This window comes from Serinus canaria, chromosome 2, assembly GCF_022539315.1.
Source record: "Serinus canaria isolate serCan28SL12 chromosome 2, serCan2020, whole genome shotgun sequence".
Taxonomy (NCBI): domain Eukaryota; kingdom Metazoa; phylum Chordata; class Aves; order Passeriformes; family Fringillidae; genus Serinus; species Serinus canaria.
In genome coordinates, this window is record NC_066315.1 from 89,960,048 (window position 1) to 89,983,798 (window position 23,751).

Consider the following 23,751-nt stretch of genomic DNA (forward strand, 5'->3'; position numbering starts at 1 on the left):
TCCCTCCCTGAGCGGAGCGGGGGGAGAGCTGCCAGGGAGGCAGAGGCAGGTCCCGCTCCCTTGCTGTGCCGCCGGGGAGAGCGGAGGAGGGTGGTGGGGAGAGTGTCTGTGTGTGCGTGGTGGTGGTGGTTATTTATTTATTTATTGCTCCTGGTGGTTGCAGCTGGCAGACCTGGGAAGGAGTAGGCGCCATTGCCAGAAGGATTATTGCCAGGGGAGGGGAGGGGGGGGGGAAGAGAGAGGAGACCCCGAGGCTCCCGAGGAAGCGGAGAGAGGCAGATCTTTTCCTCCCGCCTTGGCTTCTGCCGCCGGGGGATGCGCCCAGACTGAGACGGGCTCGGCTCTCTTCCGCCGCTCAGCCTGTTCCCCCACCCTCAGTCCTCCTCCTCCTCCTCCCCATCCAGCAGCATGCATCCCTCTTCGCGGAGACCGGCCGCTGCCACCTCCAACCCTGCCATGCTACTGCTGCTCCTGTGCCTGGGCTGGGCGCCGCCGGGCTGGGGCTGGTCGCGGGGCAGCTCCCGGGGGGCGGCCGGGCTGCGCCCCAACGCCACTAAGACGATCTCCATCATGGGCTTGATGCCGGTCAACCAGTCCGAGGAGGAGAGCAGGATCACCCAGGGAGTGCTACCCGCCGTGTCTCTGGCCATGGATCAGATCCGCAACGAGTCCCTGCTCAGCCCCTATTACCTGGACCTGCTGGTCTACGACACGGAGGTAGGGACCGCCGCGGGCCCCGCGCCGCCGGGCGCAGGGGGAGGCGCCGCCGCCCAGTCCCGGGGCGCTGCGGGTGCAGGGGCGCAAGGGCAGCGCGGACGCCCGGGCCGGGGATGCGGCTGCCGGCGGGGGCCGTGCGCGCCGCCTCCGAGCCGCCTTGCCCGCCGGGCCCCGCAGGCTGCCGGCAGATGTGCATGGACCGGCGGCGAGGGGGAGGACGTGCGGCCGGCGGGCCGTATCCTGCCCGCCCGGTGTTACCAGGAGCGGCTGCCCCGGCAGCTGGGGCTCGCCCCGCCGCCCCAGGAGCGCCCCTGTCCGGGAGTCGCCTGCAGCGCGGGGGTGGGCCCGGACGGGTGCCCGGGCGGTGGGGGATCTCGTGGCGGTGGCTGGGATCCGCTGCCCTTGGCACGCACGTACACCGGTGGGAGGAAAGCTGCCTCGCCCAGCGAAGCCGCGGCCGCATCCCTGTGCCAGCCGCCACCCGCTCAGCAACAGATGCACACCGGGCGCTCCGCTCCCCCGCTCCGCCAACGGGCTCACGCTGCCCGCCCGGCTTATCCCATGCGGCGACGGGACGCGAAGGGCAGCGATCGCAGCCGTAGCTTGAGGAGGAGGAGGGGAGGCTCTGGCAGGGGTTCGCTGAGATGCCCCCTGTCCCTGCTCTCCGGCGGGAGCGGCTGAGCGCTCGCCCGCGGGAGAGTGGCGGGCGGGCGGCGGCGGCGGGCGCGGAGGCGCTCGCTTCTCGGGAAGAACTAAATTTGCAGTGCCGGTCCCCGCAGAGCGCTGCCAGCGCGGCGGGATGCCTGCCCCCGTTCCGGAGCGCTGCCAGCGGCCGGTTTAGGGCTGGGAGAGCGGGGAGCTCTGCTGAGCTAGGAAACACACTCCCTTCACCTGGGAGAGAGAGGCAGGGAGCGAGGCGAGGGCTCTGTCGAGCTGGTTGCCACTACCACCCGCCCACAACTGCCTTTGGTTTTTGTCACAACTTCAGTACCTGTGTGTTTGCGGAGGGTACGCGCGGCTCCGGTACCGGGGCCCCCCTGAAGATGGCAGTCGCTTCTTGTGCAATGCTGGCGCCGCGGTTCGCTTCCAAGACAACCCCCGGTAAAGCAAGTGACTGCTGAAAATCTTGCCGGCTGTAATTTAAGGAAGCCCCTGTCTGCTCCCTTTGGGTTCTCAGGGTCCGGGGGGAACAAGCTGAGAGCAGCAACGACAGGCCGTGCTGCTTCGTGACAGTGTTTTCATCCCTGAAATGACTGCCTAAGGCCTCTCCTTCCAGGGTGGCTGCTTTTTATTGACATAAATTTGTCATAGTGTGGGGTTTTTTTTAAGATATCTCTAAGCAGAAAGGCGTGGAGGGCAGTACTGCTGAAGATGTCACTTAGGAAGGAGCAGGCTGCCATCCTGTTGTGCTGTGTGAACAAGACTAGATACTGACAGGGAATACAGGCAAGATCAACCTAGAGTAGCTGCTTGTTTCCTTAGAAAAAGAAATCTCAGGGAACTCTGCAATTGTAATGAAAAGAATTATGGGGATTTTCTGAATGGCATTACCTGTCTCATAAAGTGAGATGCATGTCAGGAAAAAAAATCACAGGTCTCCTAATCCTGTTTTCATTATGTTATTCTATATTAGTTTTTCCCCTGGATAGAATTATTACAAAATATGCATAGGAATTAGAGGAGCCTTGGCAGGATGTCCCTTCGTCATACAGTAATATCTTAATCAGTCAGGTGCTGCACTTTATTGCAGTCAAAATATTGTAACTTTCTTCATAGCAATTTTGGGTTCTAGACTAGGTAGTTATTATAAAAATATTCAGGAAAAAAATTACCCTGTTTGTTCGGGAATGAGTATCAGTTTCTTAAAAATTGCATTTTTACTGTTTAGTACTCCAGTACTCAGGGTCATGTTGCCAGCTTGCTGTGTTGTTTTGAATGCTTTTAAGCAATTAATAAATGGATGGTTATGGAATGCTAAGTCAGGCGAATGTATATGTTTGGAGTACAGTTGGGTCATTACTGCGTGCTTAATAGTGACAAGTAAGAAAGTTAGTGTCCACAAAAAATGCTAGATTGACTGCACCCAAACAGAATGGAAGAGTGCCTGGAATAGCCATTAAATACCTAATGGCAGCACAAACTTTTTCCCTCGGTTCAGACATTACCTTTTTCCTTTGGTGCACTTACAGTAAGCAGGAAGGTAGCTGGCTCATCATGCCCACTTGATTCTCAGCCTATTTTCTGAGGCTGCCAATAAATAGATATGCCTGAAGGGCCTGGATCCTTATCATTGCATAATCAGAGACCAGGGAGTAGCTCTCCCTCTCAGGGCTTCACGGGTGGTGCTTGTGACATTGTTGGCTCTTGAAAAAGAAAATGTAGAGCCTTGAACACATGGGGTTTTTTAATAGCTTGAGAAATAATTGCAGTATATTTATAATGCTTAGGAAATGTATGGCAGTGATTTACTAACTCGTGTATTCTCCCTTGTGTCTCTCCAAATCCCTCATTGTTGCAGTCTGATTCTTGTATTGCAATTTTCTGTAATGCTTTAACTAAGTGCTTGTGAAAAACGATAATGAAAATAAACAGACTAGATTGTTTTTTTATTTTTTATTATGCCTTCAGGTTCATTCTGTCAGGATTGAACGGAATATTCTATCTGGCTTGATAGTTCTGGTTTGTATAAGGAAGCATCATAGTGCCTTTACTTTCTGACCAAGCATCTAAAGAACTGCAATGTGCCTTCTAGGGTCAACTTGTTTGTCAGCCCTTGAACTCCTTAACCTTTGAGGACATGAGCAGCAGCTCTAGTGTTTTTCAAAGCATTTAAATTGAATTAAGCACTTAAGTACAATGTTTAGTTTATGACTCAGTCGAGATTGTGTGAATTACATCTTTGTTATGAAATATGACCACAGGTTACATCACATACAAAAATGCAGACGCTTCTGTTCTGGGTATTTTTTGATCTTTAAATGTGCTCGGAGTGTGATCCGGGTCCAGTCTATTTTGCTACTTCATGGGCACGTCTTTATCTATTTGGGCATTCCTGTGCAGACTCAGCCAATAAAACGAAGCTCAGATGTAGGCATTTGCAGAACTCTGGTCTAAGTGACTTTACTTTGTGCTGTTCATTTTGATGAGAGTGGGAGTCTCTCTCTAGATGAGACTCTTGGGCAAAATTTCATAATTGTGTTATTTTAGAAACTCAAAAATTTATAAAGTGATCTCTAAAGAGTCTCATCCAAACCCCATTGAAATTAATGGCAGTAAATGCACCAATTCCAGCAGCCCTTGGACCAAGTCCTAGAAGTTAAGGGTGCTTGATAACTTATGGCTTCAGATCAACAACCATCAAACAATATTTCTTCTCTTTTTTTCCATCCCTGTGATGGTAGCTTTAGTTGGCTGAAAAAGAAAATAAATATTTAGCAAAATAATGAAGGAAGATCCTCTACAAATACTAGATACAGCTGAAGATGCACATAAATCAGGAAAGATGATTTCAACTTAAGCACCCTGACACACAACTGTTGGAGGAAAAAAGCAGAGTAACCCTAAAAAAAAAAGGAATTAATCATTCCAGTGGGCCCTATTATAAATGTCAAAAGTATTTGATTTGCATCAGGCAAAAACTGACCATATAGTAACTGGAGGAAGAGGCATTGTGGAAGAAGACAAGGGAAGTTAATGGAATTGGGTATCTGGTATCTGACAACTTCCCTCATATATGCACTGGATTTTCTGATTTCTTGTAGGAGCAGTGCTGCAAGTGGTGCACAGACAGTATGAGTTTGTTTTGAATCTAAACATGTATAGGCAAGAAAGCACTCATTTCTGAAAATCAAAGTGAGTTTTGACAAGCTAAGAAAAAAAATCTTTCTGAACTAAGTGGGTATATTAGCACAAAGAGGAAAGAGTATTTGTACTGGGGAGATGAGATTATTTAATTTTCTCTCACTACAACAAACACCTTGTGGTAAGCATGATATAATCTCATTTTTGTGAAATAATACATTCTAATACCTTTAAATAGCAGGTTGGCATAGAGGGATGAGCTTTGGAAAATGCGCGGGACTCCACAAAATCTGAAGGGAAATGTGAGCTTACTGATATTTGAGACATATTTGCTTTTTTGTATTCTGTAACTAAGCAGAAAGTGCCTTTCCTAATTTATCTGTCAAGAAACTACAATCTAGGTGTAGTATGTGTAGACTTTGTTTCCTTCTTTTTTTTTACTAAAAAAGTGCATGTTTTCAGTAAAACTCTCAAAGCTTAAGAAAGGCTGTGCACCCGTCTGAGTCATTCTTACCAGCTGTTCTAAGTTTTAAAGGACCCTGAGCCCCCAGATAAAGATGCCCCTTCCAGGAAGTCCTATCATGAGTGGTGTCAACAAAACCCACTCATGTCTTGTTTCTGCAAGTGGAAATAAGAAAGCTGTTCACTTTTGCTGAGTGTGGAGAACACATTCCAGAAACAGGAGAGCAGGTTTGTGTCAGTGGTAGAGGATAAGGTGTCTGTCCCCTGGAGCTCCACAAGGTGGTTCTCGGAGACGGACAAACAGCTACTGGTTGCAGTCTGAAAAGCTCCTCCATTACCATAACAGGGCTGAGCAGGGGCACCTCTACCCCCTAAAGAAGTGCATGTGATGTGTTGGTTAGCACCTCTGTCTTAGGAGGCATCCATCCAAGTCCCTCCCTGGATTTGCAAGAGGAAGCATGATGTCCCAAAGTCATGTGGGGTCTCTGGGGTGAGCCCTGTCATGCTTGTGAGTGCTCTGAGCACTAAATTGTCTGGAGCCTTATTTTGGTTTCTGGAGTGCTCTCAGTGGGACAGGTGAGGCTGTGTTGTGTTCATCTGAGGGGAACACTGAATACCCAGGAGAAGTCAGGGTCTGAAAGAGGGTAAGTTAACAGCAGACAGAGCTGGCAGACATTTGCTCTTGTGTGGTCAGGTGAGCGTGTGTCTGGCATATGTTGAGGTAGTTGGGTAATTTAAATATTACTGAGTACTTGTGCTGTCTGATATTTGCAGAGAGCGAGGCATTAAAATGCGCTACGCTGCGTGCATGGTGCCAGTCACTGTCTGCTCTGCTGGCGACACTGCTTGGAAAGGACATGCTTCTTTAAATAGTCGGTGTCCCCTCTGACTTCCGAGTAACATGACTCCCTTCACGACATAACCTCCTTTTGCTTCAGAGTTTTGTAAACTTGGAGGGAAGAATCTGAAAGTTAAGTGTTGATGTTAATTCTATGCTGGCTTCTCCGCTGATGTTAAGATGTGGGTGGGGAGAGAAATCATGTATTCACCGCACCCACTCCTCTGGGTGCAGATCCCAGACCTGCAGAACGTATATCCTCTAAATATCTCTGCCAGTTTCTGGCATATGTCTTGCAATCTCTTGTATAACTTATCCTATGCATACTGCAAAACACACTCCTGTGGAATCTTTAGATTCAATTGCCAAACGTGCTCCACCAGCATGAAAAAACTATTTTTTGGACTAAATCTAGGAAATAGTATTTATTTGCATTTGAAAAAAGAGTAGAAAGGCCCTGTCCTCTTACATGGTTATCAGCCAGAGTTAATTACTCAAGGTTGTGGAAAAGATGGGATGTAACATCCTGGTGGTAACTGTGAAGAAAATATTTGTAAGAGGAGAACAGAGAGGAAGGAGCTATAGATGAGAGAGATTTAATGATAGCATTGACAAAGAAAGTTGTTGAAATGCTACTTATATTGTTTTAATTAAATACATGTAACTATTTAGAATGACATCATAAATAGCATTGCATGTCAAGGCTGCAAAACACCACCTTGCATTAATAATCTGAATATGATGATATATGCGCATATCAAGCTTTGTGCTCTGCTTTCAATTCCATTGCTTTGTGGACATTTTCATGGCATAAGGCAGGAGAATAATGCCTTTGAGCAAACTGTGGAATCTGGGAACCAAACAAAACTCATTGCTAAATTGGAAAGGAGATACCTTTCCTTAGAAGGGTTGAACCATTGCATGCAGAGGTCTGGCCCAATGAATGAAGTGGTGAAAGTTAACAGAGGAAAACCCCCAATGATTCCTTTTGACTTGGATAATTTTTGGGGCAGCTGGATTTAGCAGAGATGTGTACTGAGACCAGTGAGCACAGCTATGACTCAGACAGTCTTGTGGAGATGTCTGTTCATACACAGGAGCCCCATATATCCCAGGAAGCCTGTTTCAGACTGTGGGATTCCAAACTGAGATGGTGCAATGCACATACATCACATATTTTCAAATTTATTTTTGTACTAAGAATCTTGGAACTAAATCAGTGACAGAGCCTCTAACTTTTCAGCAGCCAGATGCACTCTGATTTGTGGGTCTAGCTGAGCTAGAATTGAGATTTGCAGTACCTTTGTGCTTCTTGGGCTCCAGTGTTAATGGCCCAGTGGCCTGACTCCTGAAGCGAGCTCATTCAGCTGCACCATTGCTATGACTTAAAGAAGGTGGTGTCCCTGAGAACAGGTGGAATATGTTTTCAGTCACCCTGTGTCTCCCCTTGCCATGCCACTGACACTTAGGGAATGCCTTCTTAGCTAAGCAGGGATTTCTCTACTTGCAAGGGCTTTTGCTATGGGTAAAATCTGCTGGATTTGGGGACTGCTTGCTACTGCCTGCTGAGTGGAAATGGGACATACTGACTGGCAAACACTTTTTTAAATTTCATTTTTTCCCCTTGTGATGGAGTAGCCATGTAATCTCATTGCTAAGTCAGTGATTGATGCTCAATTTCTTTGCCATTAATTTTTCATCATCATCTGCCTTTATTCCTGACAATTTTATCCATAGTATTTTTCAAACGAGTTTTCTCAAATGTGAAGAGGACAGCTAACAAATTAAAGACAAATATCCACCTTCTGCCTGAAAACTATACTCATAAAGAATGAAAAATATGGGGGCTAATTCAGCAGGGATGTCCAAATTGTTGTTACTGAGGCTTCTGAGAGATGAAGGCCCAGATAATGGACTAATTGCTTTAAAGTGAACATCAGGACTTTGAGTGATAGGATTAGAAAACTTAGGTTTCCTACTATGGCCATGGTACTTTCCTTAAATAATTAATGAGTTCTAAGATCAGAGGACCATTAGGATTATCCACATTTTACAATACAGACCATGTATTTCAGCTGGGGATTTCTGCCCACTCTGCTGCAAACTAGAATATGTACTTCAGAAAACCTTTCTATCTTGTCTTAAGGATCTCCCAAAATCATTGTCCCTGGACAACTTTTCTCTGTGATTTGCTTGTTATTTCCAGCTTAATTTTTGCTGACCCTGCAGCCACTGAAGCCATGAGAGGAGCAGCTCCAATTTTATTTTACACACACCTCCATCCCTGCAATACCTGATCAGCTACAGACTCAGGACATCACCAGCAAAAGAGGGGGATCAGGGCTTTCTGACTTTTATGGCTGTCTAGGGGATCCTTCCCTTTTATGAAGGACTCTGGTGGATTGGATCTTGATGGAATCAGAAAACTTCTTCCCTTTGTGAGATTCTCAGACTTTATGTGGAAACCTTGTATGCTTGCTTCTTTGCAAGCTGGGTCTGCCAGGCTCTTGTGCTCTGTCACTGAGTAGATGGCTCCGCAGAACATTTTTTGAATCCTTGGCTGAACTGATTTTCTTCTTCTTGACCCCCACCTTTTTTGTAAGACCCTTTTTGCCACAATCCCCATCAGAGGAATTTATCGTGTCTGTCTGTCTAAGTTATTTCCATAATCTCTTTTATTTTATTTATCAAATAATCACCACCACATGTCTCTAAAAGAATGTTTGTTGAATCTTTTGTGTCTTTAAAGTAGTTATGTATTCTAATTTACCATTTACCTAGGGTAGGTCTCAGCTTCTGCTGCAGCTTCGTTGAACTACAGAATTGTGTGAAGATTCATACACACAATAGGTGTCTAAGTAACCATTTTACATCCAAAACCTCCAGGGAGAAGTAGTAAGAGGCCCCTTTTGGGATGCTAATTAACTTCCTTTCCACTGTTTACTGCTCCTGTTTTCACAGGGATTTAAGTGTTTTTCTAGCAAAGAATAAATCTTTCTTTAATATCTTTAACTCTACATGAAGGGACAATTTTTGACAGACTAACACTTAGTGTGGTATAAAATACAACCTGTAAAATTTTTCAAGCATTGCCATTCAGATGTGCACTTGTGTTTATCTTGCCAGCACCGTGTAGGTATATTTTGGAATACATATGTGGTATCAAAATATTAAGCTCTGTGTTTTTGTGGGGTCTTCCATATAATTTTAAAGTTCCACAGAAGCACCTTGTGTTTTGCATTCTGGTTTCTCCTGTGGATTTGGCAAGCCTGGATTATTAATAATTTATAGGAGGGTGATAAAGAGAGAAAGCCAACTTCCTCTTTTTTTCCCCACTTTTCCCACTTTTTCTAAAAATTATAAGCAGGACAAAATTCCATGTTGTTGGTGAGAATCTAATCTGGAGGGATGTGCTAGTGGCAGCAAGATTTTGTGTGATGTAGCAAAATAAAGTTCCAATAGCTGCCTGTGTATAAAGTGATACAAAAAGTTTTGCATCTTTAAACTTAGCCAAGTTCCCCTCTGCTCCTCATTTTTTGCTGTGAAGCATGCTAATAGTATCAGCTCCACATCATTTTTTTCTTTGTTTTCTTTTTTTTTTTTTTTTTTTAAAGGTTTCTAGTTAAGTCCCTGAAATAAAGATTTGCTTTCCAAAAAGCACGGAGTGATTTGCATTTTCTGTCAACAACAGTGGGAATTGCTGAATGCTCAGCACTTTAGAAAGCCAGCCCACCTATGAAAATGCAGTGCTTCTATGAGGAGGAGACCTAGAATTGCCACTTCTAATTAAGAACAAAGGCACTCATCGTTACTTGCTTTACAGTTTCAAATTGCCTGGTGGAATAAAATGCTGATTTCGTTCAGCCTTTGGGATAAAAATCCTTTCAGGATCAATGGCAGTATTAAATATCTTTTAAAATTAGATTATTGCATCTCAAGGATCTTATAGTTGAGAAATATGCAAGGAACAGTATTTTTAAAAAAACAATAAATCAAAAAATAGTCATTTTTACAAGTAATACATATTTGAAAACGGTGTGTTTGACCTTGGCAAAAATAACAGCTTGTATGAAGTGAACAAAGGGAGTGACATGGTGGGAGTACTGTCCCTAGGGCCCTGTTACTCAAGGCAGGTCTGTGTGGCTGGCACGATTATGTCACTGCTGGGTATCAGGAGGTGTTATCTCAGTGTCAGGAGAAGCCCTTCCTGTAGTTACAGCAGCAAACATATTTTTTTTCCTAACAAAGGTTATTTAGTTAAAAGGGGATAGTTTACCAAAGGGCAGAACGTGTTGTCCTTAACCGCTCAAAAGTTTGGTATTATTAGAAGTCATTTTTCCATCCACAATAGAGCAGGTGACAGATTTAGCCACCTCTGAACATTAAACTAGATAGAAAGAATTGCTGATTTCAGTTTTTTCCCCCCTCAGCGTTTTATGGGCTCTTGTGTCTTTCTTCTCAATCTTTTGCGGTTTGTTATCTTCATTCTCAAAGTGCTGCCACTAGAATTCCATCCATTACTTCAGGAATAATCTCACCATTGCTGTAAATACTAGTAATTTTATCTCTTTTCTTCAAGCCTTCTGTTCAGAATGGAGGAAATTAATTTGATCTTTGTGTTGCACTGCTGGGAAAAAGGGAAAGGAGGCAGAGAGATTTTCAGCCTACACACAGGGAGTGAGACACTAGGGTTTGAGGCAAAACAAAATTTTCATTTCAAGTGAAAATTTCATTTTCATTTCCAGATGATCTTGAAGGTCTCTTCCAACCTAGTAATTCTGTGAATTCTGTGATGTAGATATCCTGCACATTTGGATGGTGCTACGGGAGGTAAATAATTGTGTCTGGATTAGTTCCTTAAAAAGCTGGGACATGTTACAGCAGATGGTAGTACCTTGATAGTGAAGCTGCTCTTGGCGGTAGGTAGAGATCTCCAGGTCAGAACAGGAGTTGCCTTCCACAAGAAATGTGTTGGTTTCCAATACATTACCAAGGTTTCTTGGGATTTGCCAGTGCTCTGTACTCTAATTACACTGAACGATTAAGCAACAAGAGCAGGGACACGTGGGACAAGAAGGGGTGAATGATAACCTGCTCTGAAAAAAACTAACATGTGAGGCTGGGATTAGAACATCCTATAAATGCTAATGGGTGTTACTCAAGGGGGAGGAAGCTGTGTGTGGGAGGCATGAGGTGACATATAGCTTAAATATATAGCCAGTCTTTAACACAGTTAGTACAGTCTATAATCAAGCTTTTACATGAACTAATAACTGTTTAAGTGATTTACAGTTCAGAAATACTTATCAGGGGATTGAGAACTGAATTTTAAATGCTGTAAAATTTGAGGATAATGTGGCAAGGAGGACAACACTGAAAAGATTCCTCCTTTTGCCTTTGGAAAGTATTGGCTGTGGAGGACACATTTATGCCAGGTGTTTGGGGTTTTTTCTATTTTTAAGTTCTCAGGGATTGTGCTTCTACGAGGGAGCACAATTTCCTCCTACAGTTTCCCTCTCTGAATATTACTCAGTTTGTGTGGAACTGACAAAGGAGATGCCAACAGTGAGTCATCTGGTCACCAGCTCTGTCCTAAGGTTTTCAGCTAAATCTTGCAAAAGCTGCTTTAATGTACTGAACAACAGTGATTGACCTTTGGTAAAACTCCCCAAAACAGTGTGGAAGGCAGTGTTTGAACTTAAATGGCCTTCTTTTTCTGACACTGAAATCAAGTTTCAAAATCAGTGCTATTTCAAATGCTTCACATTTGACAAGTGGATGTAAGATGCAGTGAACTGATTTATCATCTTGAAGTTTCCCCATTGTTATATTTTAGTAGTAAATTTTGAGGGTGTTGGGCAACCTCACTTGAAAGACTACCTTCAAATGTGAAACAGAGGCTTAGTTATCTGCTTTTGTAGGTAGTAAGCCTTAGGAGATGCTATTCTGAAAATTATACCTGCATGATCAGTCATGAGCATGGCAAATATAGCTATTTTATTCATAAAAATGAAGACACATGGGCTTGTTTTGATGCAAGTTTTACAGGATTAGTTAGCAATAAAAATACTATATAAGAAACAATTGTCTGGTTAGATAGTTAAATGTTTCTGTCAGGAGGAAGATTCTCAGGACACAAGTGACAGGAGGCTGCTGTAATTCATAATCTTGTTTGCTCCTTTGCCAGGCATGGGTTAAATGCAGCAATGCTGAGGGCACCCAGCAGTAGCACCAGAAGAGAAAAAGACTGGTCTAGGTTGAAGCTGGTCATGGATCTATGGAAAAAGGTGAAGCTCCCTTAAATGTGTGTCCATCCATATGGTGTTGAAAGTTATCTCATGGCCGTCAGCCTCTTCTGAAATTAAAGGCACTGGCTGAGCAACAGGGGTTCAGTGAGGTGTGGGGGCAGATTTGTGCCTTTTGAAATGCTCAAGAGGGTGTTGGATAGTCACACCACATTTTTTTGTTACCTACCTATGAGCCAAAGCTATGACTCAGTGGAGGCCCATGTCCTCACTTAGCTGGTGAGAAGATTTGGGGGTAGGAAGAAGAGCAGTTCAGAGCCCCTTATCTGCTGAGTTTTGGCAGCTTGAATGCCTGCCTCCTTCTCTTCTTCATTAGTGTAGTCAATGCTGAAATAGTGCTGGTAAGGAAGGCTGGTCCAAGGACTATTCACCCACAAAATCCCATTTAAGCCTCTAAGGAAGGTATTAAATGGGATTTAAGCAACATCTTGGCCTATAATGGCCGCCTGCTCAGGGAAGAGTTTCATCTTAAGTTGAAAAAATGTTTTAAAATATGTTTTCAGTGATCACATTATAGAATCATAAGGCTTAGGAATGGAAAATACCTATTAAGTCATTGTGTTAAATTGTTGCTATGCAGACTGTGCTATGAGAATGTGCTTCCTACTTCGTGTTGTGCCCAGACAATGTGTTCAATTTCTTGGTCTAGGAAATATCCATAGTAAATGTGGATCTTACTGCATTTGATCTGGCCATGGCCTTGTAGAGGAAGAAAGCCAATATCTCCTTCCCCACACAAAGGGCCCCAAGCAGCCTTGCTGCTTTCTGACTGTGGGCAGTGGTGATGAAAAAAACAAAGGCTTTTTGCAAGGTTTTTTCTCCACCCTAAGCAAGGGCATTTCTATTTCACCTTGTGTTTGTGCCTAAGAATGCATTGGGCTCTTTTCTTGTCCGTTCAGTTGCCCAGGTGTGTTGGCAGAAGGGTCACTGTGGACAGTTAGTGATTAATTGAGAGTTATCTCCTGCTTGGAGCTATTTGCTGGGCCCAAGGTAGACATTTTTTTGCTTATTTAAACATTGCCATTTTGCTTGTTTTAATATTATTTGTCTATTTACTTCCATGTCCTCATGTCATGTGACATATATATTGTATTTATAAATTAGAATGTTTATAACTAGAATTTATGTGGAGATTTTCTGTAAAAACTTCTTAGTTGCATGTCAGTTTCAGAATAATTTGTTGACCTGTAACGCCGTGTTTTTAAAATTAAAATCAGACAAGCTACCCTTACTTTCTGCAGCAAACTAATGCTTCCTTTTTTTTAAATGTCAGCCATTCACAAAATAAATTGCCAAGCTCTGAACATATAATTTCAGATTTGATTTATACCAAATTAACCTTCTGCTTATGAGCCCTTCCTTTTGTTTTCCTTTCAGATTATTGAGTCATGAAAACCTTTGAGGTTTTGGGTTTCCATCCCAGCTTGGCACAGGGAATTCTTTTGAAACCTTCAATTTCCACAAGGTGGTGAAGTAATTTGCTTTTCAGCTGCATATTTAATGGGACTTGCTGAAAATCAGAGCTTTTTTTCTACTCGGAGAAGCAAGCATCTCCCGGATTTCCTTCCTCTCCGTGCCACTAGGCTTGGCCTTTGTGTTTCCTTCCCTTGTCTAGGACAGCATTTCCAGTAGGTTTGAGGGGCTTCCTGTGGATGGGGAGAGCTGGCTGCTTGAAGGAGGAGAGGGGTCAGCCAGGTGTCCTCCTCCACGAGAACAGCAGCCCTGCAGCTGCCAAAGGGGCAGGGAAGATGCTGCTTGTCCGAGGGGTGAGCTAGGCTGCGAGTCCTGGGGAGCAGAGGTGCAGGTTCTTCTATGGTGTGCTGATGCTGTGTATAATCCCTTCTCACCCTGGTGAGTTTTGATTAGCAGCAGGGAAGATTTTCTCCAGCGTTACTATTTTCTCTGGATTTCTGCGTGTGCGGCATCCGTTCCGTTTCGTAGCCTGGCATATTACTTGGGAAACTGCAAATAGTCTGCTGAAATTACTTAGCTAGCTACAACAATATGTGAAATGCCTGTCAAATGCTATGTGCCTGTAGATGGGAGGAGCAGGCCTGAGTGCTGAATTTCCTCACAACTTCCATTGATTTTAAGGAAGGCATGGGGTTTCTGACCAAAAGCAGAGCCGGGAAAAGGATGTACAGCTTTGAGCTGATGCAGCTTTTGCACTACAAGTATATAAAATATTATCGATGTGCATGACTCCATATTCTCTGTTTGACATGTATGAAGCCAACAGAAAATGTGTTTGTGCAAGATAAAACAAACCATAGCAATCTTCTGACCCAATGGCATACAGGTTGCTGTATGCAACTCAAATATGAGTTCAGCATGCAACCACTTTGGTCAACCCCTAGAATATCTATTTTCAAAAGAATCATATGAGTTCTTGTATTGATTTGTCACCTATGGTTGAATATTTCTCCTAGAGAATGTTTAAAATGACACATGTTTAAAATTAGACTTGGCAGTGTAATTTGCCTAGAGATTATTCTTGTGAAGTATTGATTCACAGCACTGCTGTGAGCTGGATTACTGTCCAAATTGGAAAAGCCAGTCGTAGAGAGGTCTTTATCCTTTAATAACAATTAGCTGCTTTCTTAGAGGGACACAGCAGACTGAAGCAAAGGAAAGCTGCAAAATGTCAGGCAACCAGGGCATCTAAGGCCTGGTTCTCTTCAGGGATATGGACTGCTGGGGAAGAGAAAGAAAAAAAAGAAAAGCACCAAAAAAGATGGTTTTCTGGAGCTGGAAACTAGACACTCTGATGCTGTTTGTGTTACTAATAATCAGGTGCTCTGAGGAGCTGAATCGGACTCGCCTCTCTCTTCTCGGGCTTTTACCCAGCAGCTGCCTGATTGAGCAGAAAAACCTAACAGCAGATGTGCTGCCCGCGGTCCATTTAGCCTTGAAACATTTATACAAGCATAGATGGATGCTGAAGAACTATGAGCTCCAGGTATCATTCCATGACACGCAGGTAAATGGATGTAGGTGTAGAGTTGTGCTTGAACCTCCTCTGTGAGCACACTTCTGAGTGCTTGTGACTGAACTCCTCCCTGGCAAACCCTGATGAAATGGAGCAACTGGGGCTGTCCAGCAGTGTTTGGGCTCTTGGCTGCGTGCCTGACTGTGATGTGGATCTTGCAGTCAATGTGTCCTTCTGGTGCTAGGAGCAGGAATAAAGAGTGTGAAACTTAGGGGGGTTGTTGAACACCTGTGGCTCTTGAGGAGTGTTTGAGGCACCCAGGAAGTGATTCCCAAATCCATGGCTTGCCAAGTCACTCTGTTCTTCTGCACTGTCTTCTGCATCTTGCTCTTCCAGCTTTCCATGGTGACAGCTTTATAGATCACTGCCTTTCTCTTCCTGCTTCTGCATGAGCAGGAGAGCAGCCTGTGCTGCGCTGTCAGAGCAGGGTGGTGATGTAGAGCTTTGCTTGCCAGTTTAAGGAAAAATTAAAGGCTGATATAAGAGATGAGGGTTCTGAGAAGCTGGGTATATTGAGATGATATCTGTTTTTGCAACAATTTCAGATTTGAGAGAAGCTTCTTCTAGATTTGAGATATCTCTTATTCCTCTGTGCAGAAATTATTGCAGTCAGTTTCTAAAACCTGTCTTTTAGTCTGGTCAGAAGAATTGTGACAAAATTTGGAGGAGGAGCTCACATATCAGGGTGATCTGGGACCATAAACATATTTTTAAGGAGATTGTTACTGACATGAGTTTCTGTTTCCTACATCAGAGGCATGTGGTGGGGCAGATTCCCTCAGACTCATACACACTTACAGGCTGTTAAATAGTTTGAAGTTGCAAAGTACTGTGTCTTAACATGTTTGCTTATCTATAAATCGTAAAACATGGAATGTACCATTATGATGAAGTTATTAAAATGTGACATTATTAGACCAATAACAGTTGTGCTGCATTATAGAACGGGAAGAAGGTATTCTATATGTTTTCTTTTGAAACTCTAGAAAATTCACCAAGGGAGAAGTTAGAGTGTAATTTTAATAGTGTATTTGGTTCATAAGCATTTATGTGTAATTTTTGAAGTGCTTAACATATAACAAACATGATTCCATATCCTATAGAAGATTGCCTCTCTGTTTAATAATGGAACACGAATGCATCAACTGCACATTCACATTAAGAAATCACCTTTCTTGTAAATTACTTTTGATACAATTCACTGTTTTATTTATTTGTCTGTATGTTCATATTGGAAATATAATTATAGCTACACAGTCCTGAAAAAAGTGTATTTCTTAGTTTCTCATGTAAAAAGAGTAACATTTCAGTTACATTTCAACTTAAGTTAGTGGAAAGTGTGGATATGAGTTTAAGTGGACAGCAATTAAAACCTACTTTTATTTGCTCAGATTCAGTGTTTGGGTTGGGCTGTGGGCAGTTTTGTGGAGGTGGATGTTTATTTGCTAATTGTGTTTACCTAGTTTCCAGTTCTACGAGCAGCTCTAACATATTTTTCCTCACATAAATATTCAGTGGATTTGAATTGCAGAACCTCAGCTCTGTTGCACTGACCTCTCAATTTGAATTAAAATATTGAAGTAATCTATAATTATATTTTTAAAATAACCCCTGGCAAAAGACAGATCACTGCCTTTCTCTTCCTGCTTCTGTCTGAGCAGGAGGACATGTCATGGTGACTTGGAAGAGATTAATAGAATGTGGATCCTTAAAATTTCTGATTTTTCTTCCTAGTTCTGAGAGTAGAGTACACACTCTTGAGTTTTAAGTACTGATTACAGACACGCTGCAGAGGTCCTTGTATTTAATTGTTTGTCAGGGATGGAATGAATGCAAGAGAGCTGATTCTGGTTCTTTTAATGCTGTTCGCCTAGACTTGCCATGTGTGACCTTATACAACCTTTGGATTAGCTTCCTTTCAATTAGAAAATACAGATACTTGACTCTTTGGATGCAAGATCTGCCATGAGAGGGACAGATAATTTACTTTTGGGCATCGTTCACTAGGAAGAGAGAAAAGTTACATCTAAAAGTACTTGAGTTGCTTTTGCTGAAATAAAAAAAATGGGAAGAAATCATGACTCCCAATGTATGCAAAGGGCTTGAAAGCAGTGTTGTAGCTTCATTCATGAGGCAGGGGAGTAGAGTTGTGCTCTGCTGTGAGCCCCTGAAATTTTGAACGTTCTCTGCTGCCCAGGAGGGAGCACTGCCCTGCCCAAAGGTAGGATGGATTGTGCAGGGTGTTCAGTCTTTGGCTTTGCTACTGTTTTATTTCAGCTAATTAATCTGTCACTACTCCAGAATGTGAGTGCTAATCAAGAGGCAAGGGGAGCATTCTTGCAAGAGATGTCTGAATTCTTTGTATTAAATGAAGCTGTGTCAATCAGGAGCCTTTGGGAAACTTTCTTCAGCAGAGTACTTTATAACCTGGTGGCTTTGGCACTGAGCTGAGAATGGAATGCTCTTTTTGACTGATGTCTCTCAGGTCTCCTGTGATTAAATGTGCATTTCCTAATTACTGTGTTGTCAATTTCTTTTAAGTGGGACTCCCTTGAAAATTCATGATGCAGCACTTTCACATAAAAAAAAAAAAAAAGCTTAAATATTCACTAAGAATGAAAAGCAAGCAGATGAAAATGATCTTGTAGTTCAGTAAATGGCTGCTTGTCCATCAAATGGTACATCTATGTCTGCAATGTTTATTTATTTATACCAGAAGGCCAGTGTTAACAGGACTGATATCTCTCTCTATGCCAGCCCCCCCAAGCAGTGGCAGCCTGGGCAGGTGTGTTTCCTGCCTCTCACTGAAGGAGGGCTGAACCTGGGCTCTGTGAGAGCTCAAATCCCTGAAATGGTGGACAAAGGATGTGGGAAGGCAGAAAAGCTGCCTTCTGCAGATTTGTGAATCCAGCCATGGAGCAGCTTTTTAGTGCAGCAGGGGAAATAATGCCCTTGAGATTTTCACCCATGGGGGTGGGCAGCCAGGTATAATTGAGCTGTCTGAGTATCACTTTATCCTGTCTTTCACCGTATGGCTGACATCTGGAGTCTCTCCTTCTATGCTGTCCTCAGGGTGATCAGGCTGGTGGATTCTTACAGGCTTAAGCAAGTCTAAAAATAGTTTTACTGCTATGTAAAGAACAATATGTTGGTTCTTCAAAGTTATTTTTCTGTTCTTACCTAGTTTTCTGGGTTAGTAGCCAGTTAAAGGGATGTGAAGCCAGGGCTTTGGGGCAATGGTGTTAACAAGAAAGGTTTATGTGCTGTAATTAGGGCATGGTCTGAGCAAAGGAATAGACTCTAGCACTGGGATTTTCTGAGGAGTGCTGATTTGCGCTGAGATTGCTGGTTGACACTTGGCTGGGTCTATCCTAACATGTATCACTTCTGACAGGAATGCTACAACATATCCCAATCTGACTGAAAAGCTGTTGGTCTTTGTTAGTAAACTGATTCCTTTGTGAAGCAATGGCACAGTAACATGATAGCTGTGTGTCAGCTGATTCAAAGATTTGTGTTCTTATTAAATAAATGCAAACCACCCCCCCTCTTCCCCCACAAACGCCCTAAAACCCAGCAGTGGAACAGTCACTGAAAGTGACATTGATAGGCAAATTATTTCTAAAGAGAAAATTTCAAGGCGTGCTGGTTTACTTGTCTTACCTAAATAACAGAAAATAATCTGCTTCAGGCTTAAGATGCAATAACCTGAAGCACTACACTGGTTTTGGGTTGTACATGTATATTAATCACCTAAAAGCATAGACATTTTGCAGTGACCTAAGGATACATCACCAGTGTTATTTTGTAAATAAGACAAAACATCTCCTGGATTTTGTGTGTGCAACTTGTCGCATGCCATGTGTAACTCCACCTTGCACATCCCTGCATTCTGGGATGCTTCAGGAAACAGTTTGCCAAGACAGGCATAGGAAACAAAAGCATCCTGTTTTGTAGACTTGAGGGTTTGAAAACTTCTGTAAATTGGTGACCTAGGAAGTTATTAAAAGCCCATGTACTTGGTAAATCATTCCTTGACATCGAACTTTCACACGAACAAGATAGTCTATTTTGCCTCTCAGAGAATGCAGTTTCTCAGTACAGTATTTTAGGCATGAAAATTTTGAACAATAAAATACTCATCAAAATGATAATTTTGGTATTCCTAAATTGTCATATCACTATCCTTGTTATTGGAAAAGTCTAACTGAAAACAGGAAGAAAAGTGTTATGTTGTATATATTTTTCAACCCAAAAAATTCTTAATTATGATTCCTGCAATATCTCTGTTTTCCAAATATTACACTTAAGAAAGAATGATGATAAGCCTCGCTAAATTCCTTCTAAACAGTTGTTTTGAACTGTCACAAAATTTATCTATTTTCAGTTTTATTCTAATGTTTCACTTCCTAGTGCAGGAGGGGTTCAGAGCTGTACAAAGGGTGCACAGTTGCCTTATGTTAACCCTTTTTAAATGTTATTTGAGCTGCTTCTCACAGAGCAGAAAGACATGTAGCTTTTCTTAACTTTCGGCCCCAAAAGACTCAGCCTTTATTCACTGATGTAATTCTGTCTTCTTACTCTATCTTCTTAGTGTCATCTTTCATTTATTTCAGGCCTTTGAAACTGCTGTGTTTAATGCACCTTCCCCATATGAGTGCTGTACATGCAGACATCTGGTGTGAGAAAAAATTACTTGGGCTTGGCATTTTTGTTTTCCTGTTACTGCTTCTGAGCCGTAAGGAATTTGAGCAGAGGAGCTGGTTGACGAATCCAACGAGGGCTGACAGCACAGGAGAGGGATTTGGTGCTGTGGAGCTGGGGATGTTCCCAGGCATGTCCAGGGCAGAAGGGCTCTGGGCTTCATCTGACCTGGGTTTGGAAATGTGGGCTGGGGATATCTTCCTTCAGCTAGTGTGCCAGGGTTCTTGTGACATCAAGGAGTAGGCACTTTTATGTGGAAAAATTCATCTAACCTATTTTAGGTGACTATTTTTAAGATAAAAAGAATTGTATACTAGAGAAAGCCTGTGTTTTTTGAGAAATATAAAGGGAGCCTCAGCTGGCTAGTGTAGATGCAGATGTCTCCTATGTGGAGGTCTGTATTCCATCAGCTGGAGACCTCCCTAGGTGTCTGGGGGAATTTAAACGTAAAACCCTTTGGTGACAGTGCATTTCCACCACCTCTGGCTCTCTGGAGGTTTTAGCAGGCGGTCCAGAAAGCTCACTTCCCACCATCCCCACTTCGTCTTTATTGGTTACAAAATACTTTTCTTTGGTCTCTCACAGCTGGCCAGAAAAGCTGGAGAGCAGCTCAGCAGTGTCCTGTGGCGTGCGGGCAAGCAGGGTGGTGGCAGCACAGTGGCCAGGGGTGCAGAGCAGGAAGCTCTTCCCTGCCAGCCCTGTGTCCCCCACCGGAGCTGAGGATGGGCTTCTGCTGCCCCTGGCTGTGGGGCTGTGCTGGGGAGGGACTCCCCTGTTAGGTAGAGCTTTTTCATGGATGAAATGTTACAGTGCTGGGCAAGCATGTCCTGCTCTCTGGTCTTGTGTTCAGCTCCTGCAGAAGGAGAAAATTGTGAGAAACTGTTCATGCAGAGCACAGTTTCTTTCTTAATCAATAGCACTGGGAAACCACATTACTGTCACCACTCCTCAAAAACCAAGGAAGGATAGTTTAGAGATTCTTGACATAATTTTTGAAATTTTGTGCTCTTGTATTTTCTTTTCAAATTCAGTTTCAATGTAGATGGCAGTTTTTTTCTCTATATTCCACATTAAACTCAAAATTTAAAAAATCAAAATTGGAATTATTGTTTTTATGAAGATGAAACATTCCCATCAATGAAAAATTATTTTTTTTTAGAATTCTCTTTCATGGCGAAATCTGATGTTTGGGATTTTCTGTTCCTAATAGCATGAAAACCACTTGGAAAATTTCACAAATCACTTGATCCTGTTCTGCACCTCCCTGCTCATATCTCCTTATGGATGTTCTCCTTCTGTTAAATTCTACACACACATGTTTTCTGCTCTTTATTGTGAAAGTTTCATAAAATGCCTCTTTTTCAATTTGAAAATAAAAAGGGAGATCCATCAGAACAGTCAGGTTCTAGAAAAGTTAGTGCATTTAAGTATGCTTTGTTTAAGTCAACTCCAAGGTTTTATGCTTGGTGTATCATGTTTGAATGGATCCAAGTCTCTGGTGGATAGTGTTGCTTTTGGGGCAATTTGCTTGATCTTGGTTTGTCACTTGTGCAGTCAGTCTCTAAAGAAATACCACCAGTGACATCTCCATTCTGCTGCCATTATTCTCAGACACATCTTGCAATTTCCTTAGCTCTCCCTGTGAGCAGTGATAAAGCAATGTAGGGGCCTTGTGAAGGCAAACAATTAAAAGACCCCAGAAGGGCTGCTGCTTGGCTAAAGTGTGGTAGCCTCACAAACTACTCCAAGAATGGTGACCTGCTGGACAACTAGTGCAGGAGAAGTAAACCAGGGTTTGTTTCAAAGTAGGAGGTGGTAAGGCCACTTGATTGATTTGAGTAGTTCTACTGAAGGATTAGACATTTTGGCTTTGCATCACAATTAAACTTCCTTTTTTTTTTTTTTTTTTTTTTTTTTTTACATAGGCAGTCTTTAAAACCAAAAATGTCTTTTACTTTTATCTATCCAGTGCTCTGATACCACTAGAAACATTTTCTTGTTTGATGGAGATGCACGGTAAATATTTTAAACATAGAGAAGTAATCTGGAACTTTTTTTTGAATAAAGGAATGTAGCACTGTTTTCTGAGGGTGCTCATACCCAATTCTGTTATTCTCCAGACTTTCTATGTCCATCTGAGTCAAAGGACTCAGTCCTGCTGGCCATTCCTCCACTTGTGGCTCCTGCCCTCGTTTCCCACTGCTGGGCTGTTTTTGCTCTCAGTCAGCCCATGCTCTGTCTTGGCTCCCACCACTGCTGCTCCAGAGCTCCTCTCTCCTGCCATGACCACTGACTCCGGGTGCTCTGTGATTTCTCATCTGCCCACAGTGAGGAGAGAGGCAGGGATCCAAGAGAAAGGAGTCATCAGCAGGGGGCTGAGGAAATGTTGTGAAGAGCAAGTAGGCGTTTCACAGGGTTTTAAAACAAGGAGGATCAGGAAAAATGTCACCCCGATGTCTTATGAGCAACTTCCAAGCCCAGGAACCCTTGAGGAGTGCATGGCTCAGTACCAGCTAAACCACCAGAAGTTTAGAGACGCAAATGTGATCAGAGTGCTGTATTTCAAGAAGTGGGGCTTGAAGCTGTAGTGAGGAATGTTAACTCCAGAGGTATTTAGCAACAGGAGGAAGATAGAAATGAATTTCTATTCACATTTTTGTTAGGAATTTGTGTCTTGTTGCTGAGTGGATCCAATATTGATACTACAGTACTTTACCACGTGTATTTAATAGATTGCAGGCTGGAATGGAAGATTTTGTGAAAACTGTGTTAAATGCATCATTTAAGGAAAACCATGAGGTTTTTCTGATTATTTTCTCAGTTTTGTGATTAAATTATCTCTCAATAAATGTTTGTTTATTTTTATTATGAAGGCAGGGACATTGAATTGCATTTACCATTTTGTTCCAAATGATGTCCTTATTCTGAGAAAGAAAACTAATACAATGAGAATTTCTTGATACATAAGAAAACTCATCTGAAGATCTGATAGACAGATGGAATTGATTTATAATATTTATGTGATATGTATTAAATTATTCAAACCTTTTTGATCAAAGCAATAATATAGGTACTTGTATAACAATGGGGAAAATACTCTTGATCCAATTCTCATTTATGCAAAGGACATTTTTACTGAAACTGACAAGGTAAAGGTGCCTTGAGAAGATCTGATTTTTAGTCTGCTTGGACAAAAACCACAGCCACAGCCAAAGTAATTGACTTCAGTGTAAGCTTCTCTCCCCAAAACCTGAAAGCCAGTATTAATAAAGACACATAACTTGTGGGGTGTGTAGAAATACTGTGGGAATATATAAAAGTCAAGAGGGTTGCTTTTCTTAACTTTGGTGTGCTGGTAGCTGCAATCCAACTGGTGCTATAATACAGACGTGTTTTAGAGCCAGGTGACGTGCCAGGTTTCATCCGTGGGACTAAGGTCTAGTTATTAAGAGGTCATGCAAAGGACTTTCTGTATGGTAAATCATGGGAGGAACTGGTAGAAATACCAGAAAGCCTCTCCTTTGTAGCACAACCTACAAAAGAGCAGAGAAAACTAGATGAATGAAATGCAAATAAAATGCTTGCCTTGAAATGGATCTTTGCATGTTGACATTGGCACATCAGCAATGGTTTTAAACTTGGCAGTGATCGTCGTGGTGGTGGAAGTTTTAGGAGATGCTTATAACAATAACTTCTTCTTGCCTAGTTTTTGTTGTTACTCTTGGCTGTCCTGATGGGGTCAAAAACCTAGCAGTAGATTAATTTACAAAATATGGTGATTTTGACTTCATTAGCCTTCCATGGACCTGTTGCTCCATTCATCAAGAGATTCCTGCAGCAGGTTCACCAGTCTCCCTCAAAATTGTAATTTATCTTTTTGAAAAAGATGCAATTTTTATTCAGAGCCGTCCAAGGGTGAAGAGAATTTATTGCAT

At 42.6% G+C, this 23,751-nt stretch overlaps 1 protein-coding gene across 1 annotated transcript in view; it reads left to right on the forward strand.

The window, feature by feature from the left end:
* Positions 1–408: 408 nt before the first annotated feature.
* LOC127059258 (gamma-aminobutyric acid type B receptor subunit 2-like) overlaps positions 409–23,751 on the forward strand; it is a 262,204-nt gene continuing 238,861 nt past the window's right edge. The window contains exon 1 of the mRNA XM_050971022.1: positions 409–717. Coding sequence (XP_050826979.1) covers positions 409–717 — 309 coding nt within the window. The remainder of the gene's footprint in view (positions 718–23,751) is intronic.